This window comes from Paroedura picta, chromosome 9 (genome assembly GCF_049243985.1).
Source record: "Paroedura picta isolate Pp20150507F chromosome 9, Ppicta_v3.0, whole genome shotgun sequence".
In the NCBI taxonomy this organism is placed as follows: Eukaryota; Metazoa; Chordata; class Lepidosauria; order Squamata; family Gekkonidae; genus Paroedura; species Paroedura picta.
Genome location: NC_135377.1, coordinates 21,159,709 through 21,179,454, shown reverse-complemented (window position 1 = coordinate 21,179,454; position 19,746 = coordinate 21,159,709). Strand labels below are relative to the sequence as shown.

The 19,746-nt window shown below is 46.2% G+C and overlaps 1 protein-coding gene across 1 annotated transcript; it reads left to right on the top strand.

The window, feature by feature from the left end:
• The first annotated feature begins 12 nt into the window (after window positions 1-12).
• Window positions 13-18,987, top strand: POP1 (POP1 ribonuclease P/MRP subunit). Its single transcript, XM_077351828.1, has 16 exons — window positions 13-137; window positions 1,868-2,014; window positions 3,315-3,386; window positions 4,851-5,026; window positions 6,468-6,716; window positions 7,003-7,090; window positions 7,197-7,378; window positions 8,399-8,643; window positions 8,739-8,832; window positions 9,385-9,496; window positions 10,847-10,963; window positions 12,501-12,616; window positions 13,244-13,435; window positions 14,926-15,080; window positions 15,701-16,033; window positions 17,615-18,987. The coding sequence occupies exons 2-16, from the start codon at window positions 1,870-1,872 to the stop codon at window positions 18,258-18,260; spliced, it is 2,922 nt and encodes a 973-aa protein (XP_077207943.1). The 5' UTR covers window positions 13-137; window positions 1,868-1,869; the 3' UTR covers window positions 18,261-18,987.
• The last annotated feature ends 759 nt before the right edge of the window (window positions 18,988-19,746 follow it).

Genomic DNA, 19,746 nt, shown 5'->3' with positions numbered 1-19,746 from the left:
ATTCTGGGACATGTAGTTTGCGGTGTCTCTGTGCCCGGGAGAGTGCGCATGCGTGGCTGCTCTTGGCGGAAGTGGGCGCAGCGTGGCCGGTTGGTGAAAGAAGCCCGGCGGAGGAGTTGGCTGGCTGGAAGCTGCGGGTAGGCTCCGGTGCAAGGGGGGGGGGGGGGGTCAGGGACATACGGTTGCCACTTTCCAGGCGGGGTCTGGGGGGGGTCTCCTGGAGGTCAGTTGCCCTGGGGTGGCCTCTAGGGCGATATGCTTGCTGAAGTCCCAGCCTTCCCCAAGCAGCCAGCCCGTGGGGACTTGTGCATTGGGATGGGCGAGGTGCTGCAGCTGCCTCCGTCTTGTCCGTCTCAGGGTGGCCAAACCGTGGCTCTCCAGATGTCCATGGACTGGGAATTGTAGTCCATGGACATCTGGAGAGCCACAGTTTGGCCACCCCTGGTAGGCAGTGCCCTCTGCAGAGTGTTCCGAGTCCTGTGATGGAGGCAAGGGGGCCTCTGTTGCAGTCAGAGGAGGATTTATTTATTTATTACATTAATTGCTTACATGTGTATACCACTGTGTCCTAAGGATCAGGGTGGTTCACACAGAACGTAAAGAAGAACAGTACATCAAATTCGGTGACTATAATGAATGAAAGGTAACAGTAATAACAATAAACAGGGAAAGTAACATTCTAATTGAGTAAACAGTAACAGATGCATGGTTGCACAGGTCCATCATGCAGCTTCAAGGGAGGAAGGTTCACAGGCCCAGTGTATGCTGTTTACCTTCGTGGACCTCAACCAAATGCCTGGTGGAAGAGCTCCCTTTTGCAGACCCTGTGGAGGGCTCCCCTCGTTTGACTTGCACAGAGAGTATCACATGCCCTTAAAGGTAAAGGTATCCCCTGTGCAAGCACCGAGTCATGTCTGACCCTTGGGGTGACGCCCTCCAGCGTTTTCATGGCAGACTCAATACGGGGTGGTTTGCCAGTGCCTTCCCCAGTCATGACCGTTTACCCCCCAGCAAGCTGGGTACTCATTTTACCGACCTCGGAAGGATGGAAGGCTGAGTCAACCTTGAGCCGGCTGCTGGGATTGAACTCCCAGCCTTATGGGCAAAGCTTTCAGACGGCTGCCTTACCACTCTGCGCCACAAGAGGCCCTTACACATGCCCTTAAGTGTTTAGCAAAAATGCTGCTTTTCTTCTAAGCTTTAGTGGCCAGAATGAGTGTCCTGTACTTATAATTCCCTGGTTAGAAGGCACTTCTTGTTGAAATGAGGCCTGGGGAGCAATTGGAACATTACCAAGCCTCACATGATTCTAGAATGTAAATCAGGCATTAAAAGAGAGGTGTATCTCCTCTTATTTTAAAAGGTTTAATCATGGGGGGGGGGGGTGTAGATTTACAGAAGGTGTGCAAACTGCAACTGCTCAATGACTTTGGGGAATCCAAAACTTCGCCTTGGTTGGCTTCTCTTAATCTTGGTTGCAGTGAGCTAGCTCTTAAGTCACCCTAAGTGGCAGCTGCAGCTTTAAACAGGATCTGCTGATGCTGCAGCTGCAGGGGAGAGGATCTGCAGCCAAGGGAGGAAGAAGGTGCTGATTCACTCTCTGCAGGGTGTTTGAGATGCTGCTGCAAAAATGCAGGAGAAAGTCATCAAGTACTATATTAAGTGAAAGTTGCCATTGATTTCTGCAGATTCAAGTGGGTAGCTGAAGCAGCAAAACAAGAACTGATTTCTGCAGTGATTGTGGAGCTGTAATAGGATGGCAAATTGTTGTCCTTGTTGTGTACATTTTATTTATTTCAGAGCTTTTTCTTTTCTGGACTCCAGTTCCCATTTATCCATGAGTCTCCTTATGCTGTCTTAATTTCAGAAATGTCAAATGCAAAAGAAAAGAAGAGAGCCAAGAAAATGAAAAATCAACCTACCAGTGTGATTTTTCCCTCTGACGGTGGCCCTAGTCCCCGTGAAATATGGCGGCAGAACGGAGGCGAAGGAACTCACCAGCGCAAGAAACAAGGTAATTAGAATTGTCATTTACTGGTTGGGGTGATCTTTTTGCTTTGGAGTTTTTCTCTTTTAGTTTTTATAAAGCAATAATGCCACATTTGGTCATTAGGGTGACTGGTAAGGTGACCCTGAGATGTGACTGAAGTCCTATAGGTAGTAGATGGGAACTAACGTCTATGCTGCTTGGGAGATGCAGAACTCGGGTGCATGGCTTTGGCATCGGGGCTTGGAGAAACAGGAGGGTGCTCCACAGGCCTCTCTGCCCTTAGACTACTGTTTCTGAGTATGCTCTGAATGGATCAGAAAAAACAAGGAAGTCCAATTTTTGTTTGGTTGTTTTGATGTTACAGTCTGTATAACGTTCCATGTAAGTTATATAATGTTCAGTGTGAACCGCCCAGAGCTGCAAATAAATGGGCGGTATAGAAATCTAAATCTAAATAAATAAATAAATAAAATTTTCTGTTTGTGTCAGCTGTGCACCCTCATGCCGCACTTGTGTGATGATGCAACAAAAAGCAGGGATTCTTCGAACAGCAGCTCTGCTTTGGTCCTTGCTACTGAACAAACATGCTGTAAGGGTCTTGAGCAGATTACATTCACAGTAAATAATGGTCAGAAACCATTACTAATTACAGACTCTTGTAGGTTTGGGGTTTACATCTGTTAAGTAACTAATTTAGTACTAACACACTGACAGTACTTATGATCAGCATAGCGGTGTGTTAGATTTTGAAAGTCATTCTAAGAGATCCAGAGTGGTGTAGTGGTTAAGAGCAGCGGCTTCTAATCTGGAGATCTGGGTTTGATTCCCCACTCCTTCTCCCCTTGCAGCCAGCTGGGTGACCTAAGGCTAGTCACAGTTCTCCTAGGGCTGCATTCACAGTGCAGTTCTCTTAGAACTATCTCAGCCCCACTACCTCACAGGGTGTCTGTTGTAGGGAGAGATCAGGCTAACGGGTTGGCCTGGTGAGGGTCGCTGAATTACTAAACCATGTAAATATGAACTCTGGCTTAATACTAGGTCTGCTTGTTGCTCAAATACTTGACCATGTTAAGCATTGATTGCTATGTGAATTTCCCCTCTCATGTCTTCATATAGTGTTGTGTAGAGCTATTGTGGTTTAAATGCTGTTTAGATCCAATTGGGTTTGAACTTCTTATATGCCTTATCAATGCCAAGAGCTCTCAGCAATTCCCATCTGTCATCATTTGGGTTACCACTATATTTTGGGGTGTGCACTTAGTTTGCTACTTCAGAACACTGTTTTGCATTCATTTCTAAATAAAAAAATTATTTGGCTTTATAGAATTGCGTTCTGAAACTTCACGAGGCTTCTCTCATCAAAGCACATCGCATGGAATGCCTAAGTATTTAACAGGTAAATATCCATGAGGGAATAGTCATCCTTGCTTTGAGATCCATGCACTAAAATGTTGTTATAAATGAGGTTATAAAGGGTAATACAATATGGTATTCCCTACACAGTTATGGAATACCGATGTGTAAAGTCTCTGTTGCATCCTGAGATTTAAAGCAGGCTAAAATAGAATCTTGTCCTCATGCTGAGGGATTTAAAGAGAGTATAAATGATTGAGAGAGAAAAATTGTGCTAATCAATGGAGTTTTGTGTTCCTCTGCTGTTCATAGACTGTATATGTCTACGATATGTGTCAGTTGGATCCAAATTTCAATTTGCACAGATGCTTGTCAGCCTTCAGCTGTAGCTTGCTTGCTTTTCCCCTGACCTTAGGGGACTCCAGAAACAGCATGATGTGTTAAATGGCAAAGATAATTGGGGAAGGGGTAATCAGTGGAAATCCTCCTTCCCAAGTGACCCTGCAGGCAGAAAGCAAGGCTGGGATTCATTGCTTAGACAGAGATTTCCTAGAATTACAATACTTACCTTTACAACAAAATTGTGGCTGCTGGAATAAAACGAGTTGGTATGTTGCAGTGGTTAGAGTGGTGGGCAAGGGGTTGGGAGGCCCAGATTCAAATCCCCTTTACCATGAAACTCTTTGGGAGACCTTGGGCCAGTCACACTTATTCTCAGCCTAACCTGCTCCACCAGGTTGCTGTGGAGATAAAACAGAGAATGGGAGAGACCTGCCCTGTGCTCCATGCTTCATGCAGAAGGGCATGGTCACAATGTACTGTGTATATAAGTGACTGATCAAATGAGTCCACCTAATGTCCCATGATGCAGACCTCTTGTATTAGACTGCCTGAACTGATCTCAGTCCTGTTAAAAGTAAAACCTGCCTGGTTTTCTGGCAGCAGTTTTCTTCTTGTCATAGGCAAGACAGGTGATAAGCCTGTTTCCTGGTAAGCAAGGAGAAAAGGATGAAAAAGACCCCACTACTCAGTAGAATTGTCATAACTTTTTATAATCCTATACATTAAGCCTCTTCAAGTGCTGATAGGCTTTATTTTCGCAGTGGAGGATAATAATTTATGCTTAGCATTGCTGTTTGTTTTGCCGGGTCTCCCATCAGCACCTGGGATCACAAGGCAGGTAACAAAAACAGAACTATTAAAAACTGCAAAAACTATCAGTCACTGCCCCCTAATACAAGATATTTAAATCTGGTTGAATGTACTCTTTAATGACCTGGCGTTCTTCCTAGGAGAATTCCATCATGTAGGATTGTAGGCGATTAAAAGTTTTAGACGGGTTTTTAAAACATGGCTTTGTTTATTGGTATTGTGCTGTTCTCTCTTGCATTGTATTGGGATGCTGTAAAAACCCCTGAATCTCAACAAGAAAGGTGAGGAGTAAAGGAACTGAAAGGCTAATCTGTCCTGAGGCGTGTTCTGAACACGTTTGCGCTCTTAATTGCAGTCTCTCCCTTTGTGCGCGCTCGTGCGGCTGAAATAAAGGCCATGCTGAAGGCGGTCACGCAGAAGTCGTCCAACACTTTAGTGTTCCAGTCTCTGCCCAGGCACATGAGGAGGCGGGCAATGAGCCACAATATCAAGCGCCTGCCCAGGCGGCTCCGAGAACTTGCCAGAGCAGAGGTGCTTTTTATTTTGTCTTTTGGGGTCAAGCGGGAGATGATAATTCTGTGTACTTTATTTGTCCTTTCCTAATTAATTAAAAAAAAACATATGCAGGGCTGAAAATGCTGTTGACCATATGCTCATGTCACAGGATGCGGCAGGCTCACTGTGGGACTGGCTTCCTTGTTCTGGAAGGTGCTGACTTATAGAATCATAGAATCATAGAGTTGGAAGGGGCCATACAGGCCATCTACTCCAACCCCCTGCTCAACACAGGATCAGCCCAGAGCATCCTAAAGCATCCAAGAAAAGTGTGTATCCAACCTTTGCTTGAAGACTGCCAGTGAGGGGGAGCTCACCACCTCCTTAGGCAGCCTATTCCACTGCTGAACTACTCTGTGAAATTTCCCCCCCCCCCTAATATCTAGCCTATATCGTTGTACTTGTAGTTTAAACCCATTACTTATGATGGCCCTTTTCCTCCAGATACTCTGTTTGGATCCCTGCATCCTCCCACCCCCCATTACATGTGCTGTGTACATGTAAGCTTTCAGTAGTTAAAGAAGTGCAGTTCAACTTTTTTTTTAAACCATACATCTGTGTCTACCAGGCAGGTTGCTTCTGTGCTGTATACTTTCATGGTGGTTAAGATCTGCTGAACAAATGGCAGGTGAATTGTGGAGACCCATATCTGTGGATCTCCTGTGCAATTCGTCGACAGAATTTCAGCTCAGGTAGATCTGGAACTAAGAGCCTCTTGTGGCGCAGGGTGGTAAGGCAGCTGACATGCTGTCTGAAAGCTTTGCCCATGAGGCTGGGAGTTCAATCCCAGCAGTCGGCTCAAGGTTGACTCAGCCTTCCATCCTTCCGAGGTCGGTAAAATGAGTACCCAGCTTGCTGGGGGGTAAACGGTAATGACTGGGGAAGGGAATGGCAAACCACCCCGTATTGAGTCTGCCAAGAAAATGCTAGAGGGCGTCACCCCAAGGGTCAGACATGACTCGGTGCTTGCACAGGGGATACCTTTACCTTTACCTGTAGATCTGGAACTACACACCTAGATAATTATATCAGACCTCTGTAGGCTGTCTTTGTCTGTAAAATATGCCTGGTCTTGACCTTGAAGAAAAGTCAACCCAAAAGAATTACCACCTAATGAAGTACTACTCTTGTTTCCAAATCTGTCTCAGGGTAGAATGAGCCATGATCTGGCAAACAAGTTTTATAGAAGGGATTGGTGCATCTCTGGGCGATCTCTCGTGGCGAGCAGCTAACTGCAAGATGGTTTTCTCAGTTTGCTTCAAGAGACAACTTTGTCCCCAGAACTGAAAACCTCGGGGGAGATCCCTGTGGTCTTAATATGAATGCGGTCTTTAATTATGCTTTATTAGAGGAGCTAAACCTGGTGCCCTGTCTCTGTGACAGCATTAACAAGTTCCTCCATGCCCCAACGATACAGGCAGAGAAACCGGAACATCAGAAAAAAGAACTCCCTAAGAGCAAGTGTCGTAAAGCCAGGCGACGCCATATAAACTTGGTGGCCGAATTCAATCGCAGACAGAAGAAGAACATCTGGCTGGAAACACACATCTGGCATGCAAAGCGCTTTCACATGGTGAAGAAATGGGGCTACTGCTTAGGAGACAAGCCCACAACCAAATGCTATCGGGCCTGCTACCGAGCCATGACCAACCACTGCCTGCTTCAGGTGCCGTGAATAAATAATAATAATAATAATGATGATGATGATGATGATGATGATGATGAGCCAGCCAAGGGCCTGGCTCAAGCGAAGGTGGTTAGATATGTTCAGTCACTACCTCTTTAACTTCACTGGTTTGAGCAGGTAGCTCACTTCTCTTTTGTTTGAGGTTTACAGGCCATTTTGAGGGCATAAATTAAACTGGAATGGGGATTTGAACTTAATTTTTATTTTAAAATCATCTCTTCCTGCTCATGCCTGATTTAATTTCAATAGCTTCTCTTTCTCTCAGGATTTATCCTACTACTGTTGCCTGGAGCTGACTGGAAAAGAGGAAGACATCCTAACAGCGCTTGCTCAGATGTGCAATGTCGACACAGGTAACTTTCAATGAAATACTTGGTCCAGAGGTGCTGACCCCAACCCCGTCTCGATGATCTTGGAAGGCATACGCCTTCTTGCTTTTTCCAACGTGTGTCTCCTTAGGGCCAACGTTTGCAGCAATTTCTTACCTCGCTGGGAATCGTCAGGGCGCTCTCATGCTGTACCGAAAAGATCAGTACCCTGACGGTGCTCTCGGTCCCGTTACTTTCATTTGGAAACCCAGAAACAACGACGCTTCTGCCAGCCGTCAGCTGTGGATATGGACGCATCCAGCCTTTAAGCAGGTACAAGCCTTGCCCCTCTGTTTTCCCTTACGGTACGTGGAAGGCTGAGAAGCGCAGTGGCCTTTGGACAAATGCCAATGGCCGTTGCTTCTGCAGATGAACTTTTAGGCCCATTTCCCCAATTTCCTTTGCAGTCACTCTGCTACCCGTGTTGGAGGACCAGCTGTGGGTGCATCGCCCTGTGCCCTTGTGCATATTGCATAACGTGTGATGTGAGAGTTTGGGCCTCCATGCAAAGAAGCTCCTAGCATCAGTCCCTCATGAGCAGTCCAATGCATGGAGCATTCAGAGAAGCCTTTTTCAGCCTTTTGACTGGCGAGGGAGTCCTGGATTGTTTTCCGGGCTTTGAGGAACCCCAGAAGTGGTGACAAGCCCCTTTAGTGATGTGGGTGCAGAAGTCAGGTGCGGGAGCCAGCCAATCAATCAGTCCTTCAGTCCTTTACCATTTCCATTGTGGAGAAAGAAGCTAGGCCTGTAGAGTGGGCTTCAGGGCTGTCTAGTGATGTCAGTGGCCACCCACACTTCTGGGAAAGGCTGCGTGTAGCCCCTGGGGAGCTCTTGTATAAACCCAGGGTTCCTCATAACACTGGTTAGGAATCCCTGGTTTAGAGACGTGTGGTGATCTTTGGGGGCGGAGAATGATAAACTGGTTAAACATGAATTAGCCAAAAATAACATTTTTCATCTTGGATTGTGCTGCTGAAATTAGTGTTGTTGTTTTTAATGGACCTTTTTACAAAGAAAATTTGCAGAAGCCTTGATTGGGATCCAACAACCTGAAGGTCACAGATCTTTCCCATGTTCCCTCCCCCCAGCAATCCCTTCTGACCCCGGAAAAACTTATTACCAGAGTTGCAGCACCTGCATGATCAAATAGATCAGGAGATTGCTGGTATTAATCACGCTTACTTTCAGAGTTCATTTGTAGGCCTTCAGAGGGCTCCATGTGTAATTCCTTGGTTTACTCTCTTGAGAAGATGACCTCATCAAATTTGGACCTCCCCTTCCCTTCTCACTTAGGACATACTGGCTGAGTTGAAAGCGGTCTGCCACTGTTCTGAGCCTTTGGAACCCTGTGACCCCAAACCGGTGGCAACAGTGTCTCAAGAAGAGAACAAGATGGATGTCTCTGAAAAAGTTGGCCAAAAAAGGAAGAGGAATGACAGGAAAATGGCCGTCCCTGTGAAAAAAATTATTGGCGATGGAACCAGAGACCCCCATCAGCCGTATCGCTGGGTATCACAAACTACTGGGATTGTGATCAGGTATTCCTTAAAGTCGTAGAATTTAGGTGCTTGAGTTGATTGAATGATCTGATAACAAGCTTTATTATTAACTGTGTCATTCTTGTTTCTTTCAGTGACTTGACCATGGAGGTCCTTCGATACCGACTGATTGGCCCTCTCTCGCCCTGTGTCCTTACAGAGGCCCTCAAAGCTGCCTCGGTCCATACTGTAAGAAGATCCGCTGTTTTGGCATGTTTGTTTGCAACCTTAGGATCAAACAAACGGGACTCCTTCCCCATCCCTTTCCCAACTGCAGCCTCCCAACACAGGTGGCTATGAGTCTGTGGACATCTGTGAGCACGTCCTACTGACAAATCTCTGCATCCAACCCAGTGTCCCAGCTCTTTCTTGGACTTGCATATTTCTGGAAAACTTTGCTCAGTTTTTGAGTTTTATACAGGTTTATGGCCAGTTTTCATGTAGATTCTGGCAGCCTAGGCAAGAATTAGAACTGTGGCTCAATAGCCCTTTAGGCAAAAAGGACAGAGCTAAGCTATTCAACAAGCTAAAGGTCTGAATCATACCTGCAATCTTACCAACCACTTGTGAGGGCAGTGCCAGGGCTTGGGTGGGCTGGTGAAAAGCTGCTTGATGCAGCCAGGGAAGAACAGAGAGATGTTCTCTACCTTCAGCTGAAGCCTTTCTGTTTGGACATAAATGTTTTATAGGGTCCAGCCCTATATATTTCTCCTGTCTTACATTGACTCACTGTCTTTTTAGAACCTGGGCACTACGGATCCTGAAATTAACAATTGGTGGGTCGAAAATTGCCGAAATCCTGAGCAGGTGTCTCTTCATCATCGTCAAGTAGCTACCTTTGAACTTTTGCAAGGTAACTATTGCTCCTGCTCTTCCCTGTTATTTCTAGTGGTAATTACGCTAATGGGTCCTTAAGTGCCCATGAGAAGGTTATTGGTGTGTACTTGGCTTTGAATATGGCTCCTTGGGGATGGTTGGTGAATGTTTATCCTGGGGTCATAAAGTCTCACTCAAACAAAGGCCTACCTTTACAGTTTTCAAAGGCTACAGACAGCTACTCATAAAGAGAACAGAAACGTTACCTACTGTGATAAGGATAGGCATATTTTTAAAGACTTGCATAGGCCTTGCCATTTGGAGAGCTTTATTATTTATTTTTATTATTTTTTTAAAAAATTATTTATTAGTTTGTTTCTAAATCTCTCCCTCATGACTAGTCACCTCTGTGTGGTTTACAACAATAAGCTTGGAGCAATTCATATGAGATCAAGAAGGTCTTTGACCTTCACGGGGCAAAAACCTACAGCCCACCTGTGAAGTTCTGCCTTGGGTTTTTTTTTTTTGCAAGGTACATAGTTCATGGGGTTGTTGTTGTTATTGTTGTTGTTTAATTTTTAGACCGCCTTTCTCCAAATAGGTCTCAGGGCGGTTTACAACATAAACAGTTAAAACACAATAAAATCCTCATAAAACCCCAAATTTACGTCAAACAACATATCACATATCACATATAAGAGGCAGTGGTCACAATTCTAATCATATTTACCCAACTTCCCCCAAGTTCAGCCTGGTGGGGAGAATAATAATCAGAAAAAGGGTGGTGCCAATGCAATAGATCTAACAATGATCTCTGTGTTAGAGATCTCAATATTGGGTTGGATCCTGTCTGGTGTAAGTAGAGCAGCATTTGCCAGCACAATCATTGCTGTGCCCCAAGGGATGGTGGAGAGGCAGTGGATCCCAGGAAGAGCATTGGAGGCAAAATGTATATGTGGGGTGGGGGGAGACTCTTGAAAAGTGATCTTCTCCTTCATTCTGCTGATGGTGGCCTGCTCTGTTGCAAAATACGGTTGGAATGCATCCCTTTGTCCTGAAGTGTTACAAGTCTGAAGAGGATGGAAGTCAGTTTAATATCAGCCTGGGAAGCATTCTTAAAGCTCTCTTCAGTGTTTTGTTTTCTCTTTCGGACACATAAGCCAAAGGCATACTCCTGTTGCGTTCCTCTTTTATGGGGCAGGTGGTCTCCATTCTAGAGGCCTCAAATACACTCTTGCTTTGATGTTTCCAAAAAGCTAGCTAGCTGCATGTCTGTTAGTAGACTGAATGCAAATAAGGCGGCAGTGTAGCATCTGTCTATATACTGGTGATAATTACTGGTGAAACTGTTTAAGGGTGCATCTCTTTTGTGTGTTTTGTTTTTAAGGGTTAAGTTCTTCAGACTTTCTATCAGGTACTGTATTGGGTTTGACTGTTGGGGATCCACGGCTCAGCTTGCCGAAAATGAAATCAAAGGCCATGCCAAACCCAGAAAAATATCAAGGTAAAGTGTCCTCTGTAATATAACTAGCCATATTAAGTTGAGTGCTTACATTTAAAAAAAAGTTCCTTCGATTGGTGCTGTCCTTTCTTTGGTTCTAAATGTTCCAGGTAGTGGGCTCACTAGATAGATGCACACAGGCTAGATGAGGCTTATGTTGAAAATAACAGCTGCGAGGAAGGGACTCTGCACCAAACTGGTCTTGTGCTCAGTGGAAGCCTCTGTAAAGCCATACAGATGATCCAGGTTCGAATCCTGGCAAGGCCAACGGGTGCTTTAACCTGAGATGAACACTCAGCTTCTATTGTGTTGCATAAAAGTACACTTAATACTTTCTGTATGCTTAGAGAACATGAGTACTGTGGAGAATAAGGGAAATGTTCAAAATTCCTCACCTATTATATACTGCTTTGGGTAGCTTTTCTGTAGCTTATTTTAGAACCAGAATTTACAGAAATCAGTGCCATCAACCGTAAGTTCATGACTTCACTTCTAACTGTTTCTCTGCCTGCAGACACCTCTCTTTCAGTGGTAGTGCAGCTAAAGGGCAGAAAATCCCCTTGATCTTCAGAAAAACTGTTTTGTTGTTGTTAGGTGTGAAGTCGTGTCCGACCCATCGCGACCCCATGGACAATGATCCTCCAGGCCTTCCTGTCCTCTACCATTCCCCGGAGTCCATTTAAGTTTGCACCTACTGCTTCAGTGACTCCATCCAGCCATCTCATTCTCTGTCGTCCCCTCCTTCTTTTGCCCTCGATCGCTCCCAGCATTAGGCTCTTCTCCAGGGAGTCCTTCCTTCTCATGAGGTGGCCAAAGTATTTGAGTTTCATCTTCAGGATCTGGCCTTCTAAGGAGCAGTCTTAGAAGGAGATAAAGACAAACTGTTTGCAGAACATTATATGGAAACACCTTGGCCTTTTCCTCACTCCAGTTTGTCTTTATCTCTCCGTCTTCCTTGCTCTGCTTCCTAGGGCCCATCAAGTTCCATTGCAACACTGTTGGGGGGTCACACAACAAAAGTGTCGTTCATCTGCCTGTCTCCTCTAAAGTAGCTGCACATCATTCCCAGGGCCATGGAACCAATGATGAAGGAGCCTGTTTTGAGCCTGAATTCCCAAATTATCAGGCAGTTGTAGGTCTTGAAGCCCTTGTACAAACAACTGCTTCTTAATTTGTTTTTCCAACAAAATAATCCTTCTGAACTTCCAGCTCCTCTGTTTCTTCTCCCCTCACTCTTAACACCCACCAGCTGCTTATTGGGCAAGTGGACAGAGATCCTTCAGGAAGAGCTGACTGGATCTTTGAAAGATTTTTCTAAGCAGACGATTGTTCCCGAAGCTTTAACTACTGAGGGAAAAGCCTAAATCAGTTCACACCAAGTACAGTGTTTGCTACTGTCCAAAGAGAAACATACAAGTGGGTTCTTTCAAACTAAAATCTGGAAACCGACAAAATTAAGCGCTTTTCGTAATCTTTCCATAGCTTGCTGATGTGCTTTCCCCCCTCCCTTTGCTTATTGTTTTGTTCTTTGTTTTCTTAGATGATGAAAAAGTTAGCCAGCTGATGTTAGAAGGTGTTTCTGCAGAGTGTGCACAGAGTTTTCTCTGGGACCGGAATATTTGTAACAGTGTCACAGAAAATAAAATGCCAGAAAAGGTAACTTCGTAACATCAACAATAACTATGAAGGAGATAAGGTTTGAGTCCTTTGACACCTTTCAAACCAACAATATATAATTCAAGGTGTAACCATTTTAAAGGTGCCACAGGACTCAAACTTTGTTCTGCTGCTTCAAACCAACCTGGCTACCTGCCTGAATCTATGAAGAAGGTAAACATTAATGTCTGTATTCCTATGAGCTTGTTGAGCCTGTGGGCATGCTTGGAATTTTGAGTGGACACCATAACAAAATGGCTGCCATAGGGCCCAGAGCCAGACTCAAAATGGCTGCTATTGGTCACAAAGCTAATGCTGTGAGGCAGTCTGGAAGCTAGGTGACTGATTGCAGAGGGCTGTGAGCTGGCCACGTCCCTTTTCTCTGAGGCAGGTTCCCTGTCCTTTTCCCCTAGAAAACAGAGTGGGCGTTGTTATCACATTGTTCAGATGGGTGTGATGAGTTTGCCCTCTCCCCTTACAAAGAACTCCTCTAAGAGTTTGCAGACCACAAATTTACAAACACTGCCTTGAGGGGAAAATTAACTTGAATGTGGTTATTGTTTTCAATTTTTCTTTGGAAAAACAATGATAGATTTAAGAATGTTTTGTCTGCTTTTATTACCTCAGGACCTGAATAGCCTTAGAAGTCAACTCTTGGTACCTGGATCACACCTTGACTTGGGCCCACAAGAATCCAAGATCCCTATACTGTTGGTTCAGCAGCCTGGAAAATTAGCTGGAGTAGATCGGCCAGGCTGGGGAAGTGGCTGGGATATTTTGCTGCCCAAAGGTTGGGGCATGGCTTTCTGGCTTTCTCTTGTAAGTGGTCCTTAGTGTGAAGCACAGGGGGACATTTTGACAGTAATTGCCCCGATGTGTTTCTGATTTTCTCATTTGCTTACGATACTGGTTGACCATAGCCTTGTGAAGGAATGGAACGATTTCCACCATATTTGCATTTGGTTCTTGTTACATTTAATAAGGCTGCCTTTAGGGGGGAAAGGAAATAGTTCTGCTCAGTTTCACACAGAGTTCATTGGAAAGAGACACCAAGGCTGGCTATCTTGCTGGGCTAGGGAAGTGCAGCTCAAAGACTGTTTTGAGAACGTAACGTTCCCCTCACTGAAGGGCCGAGATCTGGGCGGGATTACAAGATCTAACCTATGCAAACAAAAGGAACCGAGTAGTGAGGAGACAGATGAAATAATGGCGAGTATTTTATCGCACGGCAGGAAGCAGTTCAGTTAAGCTTGACTTGGATGCATTATCCTAGCTTCCTTGCTTCACATAATCTTAGTTTTGTGTTTGTGTGGAAACTACTCAAAGGTGTTTTTTTAAATCTACCTATTAATGCTCTTAAAAAAAATCAATAGAAACTGGATGTGTTTTATAAGCATGTGAAGCATTTCCTAAAAAGGTAAAGGTATCCCCTGTGCAAGCATGTCTGACCCCTGGGGTGACGCCCTCCAGCGTTTTCATGGCAGACTCAATACGGTGTGGTTTGCCAGTGCCTTCCCCAGTCATTACCGTTTACCCCCCAGCAAGCTGGGTACTCATTTTACCGACCTCGGAAGGATGGAAGGCTGAGTCAACCTTCAGCCGGCTGCTGGGATCGAACTCCCAGCCTCATGGCAGACAGCTTCAGACAGTATTTCTGCCGCTTACCACTCTGCGCCACAAGAGGCTGTTGCTGAGTTTTCTTGGGTCCTACAAAAATATAAAGGCTGATGGGTGGAGGCAACTGTGGAGAAGGAATAATAAATATCCACTTGGTGGCAGCAATCGAAGCTACTGGAGGAGAGGAGACAAAAGGGGGCCAGAAACTGCCTTGACTTGCCTTCCCACCTTCTCCCGGGGTAGAGACAGTTGCCCAGATGGCAGCAAATGCAAGCAACTAATTTTTAATATGCCTTGTGCCGTTCAGCAGTATGCTTGTGTTGTGTCCGAAGAGACAGGATCTGCCTCCATGAACTGGAAAATGCTTTCTGTACTGACTGACTTGACCTGTTCTTGGAGCACTGGAGCCACCAGAAGCAGTAGGTTTTGGGACCACATGCTGGGTCTCATTTTGCCTGATGCCTTTGTTGTAGGGAAAGCAACTTGGCCCTCCACCAGTCCTCTAGTCTCAGGTGCTCAGAGGTCCTTTGCAATCCTTTTCTGCATTCCCCAGATGTGGGGCTACCTTGTTTCCCCAATTCACTTGTCACGTGAAATCATAAGTGCAAGTGGAAAGAATTTCTGCGTTACGTCTGCTGTGTTGGCCCGAAAGCAGGTGCTGGAGCTTGTTTTGTGCTGCTGTTGCCTCGTAGATCTATCGAGGTGCTCGAGTGGGCGGCTTGCAAGAGGGCCTGAAACATTCCTTGTATAAAAGAACCGCCCACGTCCCCTTGGACTACCCTGACTGTCCTGCTGGGATCCAGTTTGCCAGAGAAGTAGAGAGGGGTCTCCTTGAAAAATTCAAGAGGTAAATGTGTGAAGAGGATGGTTTTGATGTTAAAGGCTTCCTTTTGGGCCTATGGGTGAGCTGGCTGTAACGTAGAACAGGGGTAGTCAACCTGTGGTCCTCCAGATGTCCATGGACTACAATTCCCGTGAGCCCCTGCCAGCAAACGGTCACAGGGGCTCATGGGAATTGTAGTCCATGAACATCTGGAGGCACACAGGTTGACTACCCCTGCTATAAGGGACCCAGACTTTAAATACTAACTTGATAAGTTAAGACAAAGTACTTGTCTGAATTGGTGCAGTTAATCCTTAGGGAGAAATCCCAATGAAAAGAGTATTCTTCGACTGGGCTAGCCTGGGGTATCCAGGTGATTGTCAGATCCTGGAAGATAAGCAGGCTCAGCCCTGCCTGGTGTTTGGACAGGAAAGCACCAAGGAATGCCAGGGTCACGAACCACCCCTGAACGTCCTCTTGCCTTGAACCTCCTTTGCGGTCGGCTTGCATTAGCTGTGGCTCAATGGCACTCCCCCCCCCCCCCAAATCTTGGATAGCATATAGGTTTGGAAGAACGAAACTTCTATTTGCATTAGAATGTTCTTTCACCGATTCTGAAGAGGGGGGTGTTATTCTTGCCACAGGCGTCCTCCTGCAAAAAGAGCCAATTACATTAAACATGGGACCCTGGCACCATTTCTCTGCCCCTGGGAGAAGCTCACGCTGGATTGGAAGGAAGCTAGACGGAAAGAGGAGGAGTCCTCAGTCGGAGGCAGCGAGCTCTTGGCTGAGGAAGGAGAGGCTCCTTGTGGCCCCAGCCTTGAGGTATCTGGACCAGACTCTCCCATGACAGGCCAGTTAGGGGAGGAGGTGGAGGCACCCTCTCAAGACAAGGCGCTGATGGAGAACACAGCACACCTGAGAGATCTATGTGAGAAAGATGAAGCTACATCGAATTGTGCCTTTTGTGTCCTCAGGTATGTGGAACAAATCTCAGACTTATCTGTTGGGTAGCATGGTGCAGTGGTTTGACTGCGATCTGGGTGGCCTGTGTTTGAGTCACCACTCTGCCACGGAGGTTTGCCGGGTGACCTTGGGCCAGCCACACCCTCACCTTCATCTTACTCTCAGAGATTTCGTGAGGATAAAATAGAGGGAGAACAATCTTGTAAGCCACTTTGGATCCCCATTGAGGAGAAAAGTGGAATATAAGTACCTGAGAGCGGAAATACAATTCCGGCCCACAAGAATCATTCTTGGAGACTGGCCCATAACTGTCTTGGGGTTGATGTGAGCCCTGGAGCACAGGGTCCTCTTAGGAGCCCTTAAATTTTCTTTGGCTTTCAGAGCCAGTTCTGAAATTTAGGAGCCAGACTTACTTTTCAACCTTCAGGGTTTTGTATTTTAATGACCGCATTATCTAGTTAACGCTGCCAGAAAAGCTAGCTGCAAGTCCTTCACAGTTTCTCTTGCCAATTCGGTTAAAGCTGTGACTCAAGTATTGTACTGTATAAATATCAGGTTACCCTGGTCATGATCCCCAAACAAAAAAGCTGACCTCCAGCCTTCACGTTACATCTTTAAAACTCCTCATTAACTCAATTGCTTTAAAAAAAGCTGTTGGGTTGAACAGTAGAGTCAACGCAAAAAGGCAGCTGCTCTTGCAATGAATTCATCCGCGGCTTCTGAATGGCGTTATGGCAGCTGCCTGCCAGCAGGGGGAGTGAGGGTCCTGATCTTTACCGGCCATCAGCAGAACTTGCAGGGCCTCCAGTCAGTAGAAAGGCCATGATGGTCGGCATCCACACCAGAGTGGCATGGCAGGACTGACCTGGGAAGGAGCTATCCTAGGGGGCAGGGGGGGGGGCTGGATTTGGAGCTTCAGGTGACCAGACAGCCAAGTGCAAGAATACGCCCGGCAAAGCATTGGGTTGGGGCTCGATTGCTGAGCTGAGACCTGTCAGCCCCAGGCAGCCACACCCCGTTTGGCCTCGGGGGGGGGGGGGAGAGGAAATGGCAAAAGAGAAAGGAACAGGCAAGGCAGGGGTGGGGCCACCAGAGGAAGAAGCGGAGAGGGGGGATTGCAGGTTAAAAGGAGTGGCAGAGCCTTCTGGACGCGAAGCAGAAGCTCTGCTGCTGAACCATGCTCCTTCTCTCTGTCTCTTCCACCTGTGTTGCTTGTCAGAGGTCTCCCCCCCCCCCCCGGTGCAAGTAAGTGACTTTGTTCAGGATACAGGCCAACTTTGATGCTCTTAATTGCCAGCTTTCCTAGTCATTTCATCAGTGCGCTCCACATAGCTTCTATGTGCGCCCCCTCTGGCTGCAAAAGATGCTTTTGTTTTTGGTACGCATATGAAGTGCATTTTTTCATTTAAACCCTAGACAAAGTCTCAGTGTTTTTATTCCATGTGTGTATGCACCCACATCCACACCCACAAGGGGAATTTATCAATAGAACATGGCTGTATTGCTGGTTATGCATGTTAGCGGTTACCCATCTCAGTAAAGCATGCATGCTGCATTATAGGATGAGCTAACTTGCAGTTTCCTTCCAATAGGAGCAGGAAACTCTTACGGCTGGTATCGGCCTGGTGTCGGCCTGCGCGTGTCAGAACCAGGAAGATCCAGCCCCGTGGTGTCAAGTTGGATCGACCGGAATTGACTGAAAATGCCGTCTTGCCTGTTGTGCAGAGCTATCCTCGGGCTCTAGTCTGGGTCTGCTTGACCCTCCTTAAAAAAGGCAGGCCTGAAGCGCACGCCACGGTCTACGCCCCCTCAAACGAAGATTTGCTTCAGCTAAGCAAGGACAAGAACTTCTGCGGACCCCAGGAGCCTAAGCACAGCGACGGTTTCAAGAAAATGGTTTCAAAGCAAAAGGAGATGAAGAAGAAGGAGAAGAAGATGGAGAAGGCAGCCCCAAATATAGCATCTAGTACCCCAGCCGAGCAAGAAGATCTAACTCTGGGCTTGTGGCCTGAGCCACTGCCAGAGGTGACCTCTCACTGCTCCCGAGTTCTGTTGGGGTTTGTCACTCAGGGAGACTTCTCTCTGGCCTTCGGCTGTGGGGAAGCCTTAGGGTTTGTTAGCCTGACAGGGCTACTGAGAATGTTGCTGGCTCAGCCGGAAGACCAGAAGGGCTTGGTTTTGCTAAGGAACCCAGCCTCTCTTCAGTATAGATTTGCTAAACTTACCATTGAGGTGTAACTTGGCTGGAACTCACTGCTACTACGGAAGCCTATCTGGGAAAGCGTTTGACCTCTGCATCTCGCTACAATGACCTTCCCCCCAACCCTCCACCCCCCAAAAAAGTGTACCTCATTTTTGTCAATATGCAATTTGAAATAGACTTTATAATGGACCGAAAAATTATATCGAAGTAAAAGCTTTGTCACTTATGGTTTTTTGTTTGGTTTGTGCATATAATATTTTTATACAAACAAGCAAACAGTTTTTTGTTTGTTTGGAGCTTTCATTTTATTATATAAAATGTTTTGCCTCAATTACCACTTTCTGTGTTTTGTGTGCAGCTGAAATTGTCGTGCACCAAAAATGAGATCTTTTCCTCACCCCCACATTTTAGTGAGACCTGCCAGTTTGTTGAGCACCCGTGTTTAACAAATGGGCTGTTTGAACCTGTTTTTATGACCAAGATGTGTACGAAACAGCTTGCACGCGTTCTTTCCCATTCCTGTTCAGAAAAGATGCATTTTGTCTGAAAATATGCCATAAATAAAAGTAAAAATGCTAATTGTTATGTGGGTTGGCCTTTCCTCTTCTGAATGTAGCTTCCCTTGGATTCTACTTTGCCGAAGAGTCTTCGTTATTGTTGGTAAAGGGTGGTTGGCTTCCCTTTTCACACCGTATAATATGATGGATCAATAAGTACCTGTATATAGTTTCAGAAGGCAATAAATTTCCTCACAACGTACAATTAAGGTGATGTAAGTTTCTTAATCCTTCTAAAGATGTGTTTGAGGAGGATCTCTGCTTCCTGCAGAGAATATGTCCTATTCTTTCACTGTATTTAGGGCCCTTCATAAACTTGAGAATACAATAAGTAAAGGAATCCCCTGTGCAAGCACCGAGTCATGTCTGACCCTTGGGGTGACGCCCTCTAGCGTTTTCGTGGCAGACTCAGTGCGATGGGGTATTTTGCCATTCCCTTCCCCAGTCATTACCATTTACCCCCCAGCAAGCTGGGTACTCATTTTAGTGACCTTGGAAGGATGGAAGGCTGAGTCAACCTTGAGCCGGCTGTTGGGATTGAACTCCCAGCCTCATGGTCAGAGCTTTAGACAGCATGTTGCTGCCTTACCACTCTGCGCCACAAGAGGCTCTTAAGTTGATAATACAATAAGGCAGTGGTCCCAGTCCGTAGATCAGTCAGTACCGGGCTGTGGGTCCTCATCCTCCCCAGCTGCTGCCTTGGGGGCTGCCCTGACACTCTGCCACCGGCTCACCTTTGGTGCTCTCCGGTGGCCGCTATGGCTGGGGCTCCCCCTTGGCATGGTACTGCGAAGCTGCTACTAGCAGCGCCCCCCCCCCCAGGCGGAGGGAAGTCCGGGGTGCAATAAGGCATTCTACTACGCTTCCAAGGAAAAGATTTGTGTTCTAAGTTTCCACATAGTTAAGGTGTATTTGTCACCCCTGTGCACAGTTTGATACCAGGTTGTGGCAGCTTCACCTGTGC

Excerpts from the sequence above, each read along its gene's own strand:
- POP1 (XM_077351828.1), top strand. The coding sequence starts at position 1,870 with ATGTCAAATGCAAAAGAAAAGAAGAGAGCCAAGAAAATGAAAAATCAA. Across the intron at positions 3,387-4,850 it reads AATGCCTAAGTATTTAACAG|TCTCTCCCTTTGTGCGCGCT; the intron begins GTAAATATCCAT and ends TCTTAATTGCAG. Across the intron at positions 5,027-6,467 it reads GAGAACTTGCCAGAGCAGAG|GCAGAGAAACCGGAACATCA; the intron begins GTGCTTTTTATT and ends CCAACGATACAG.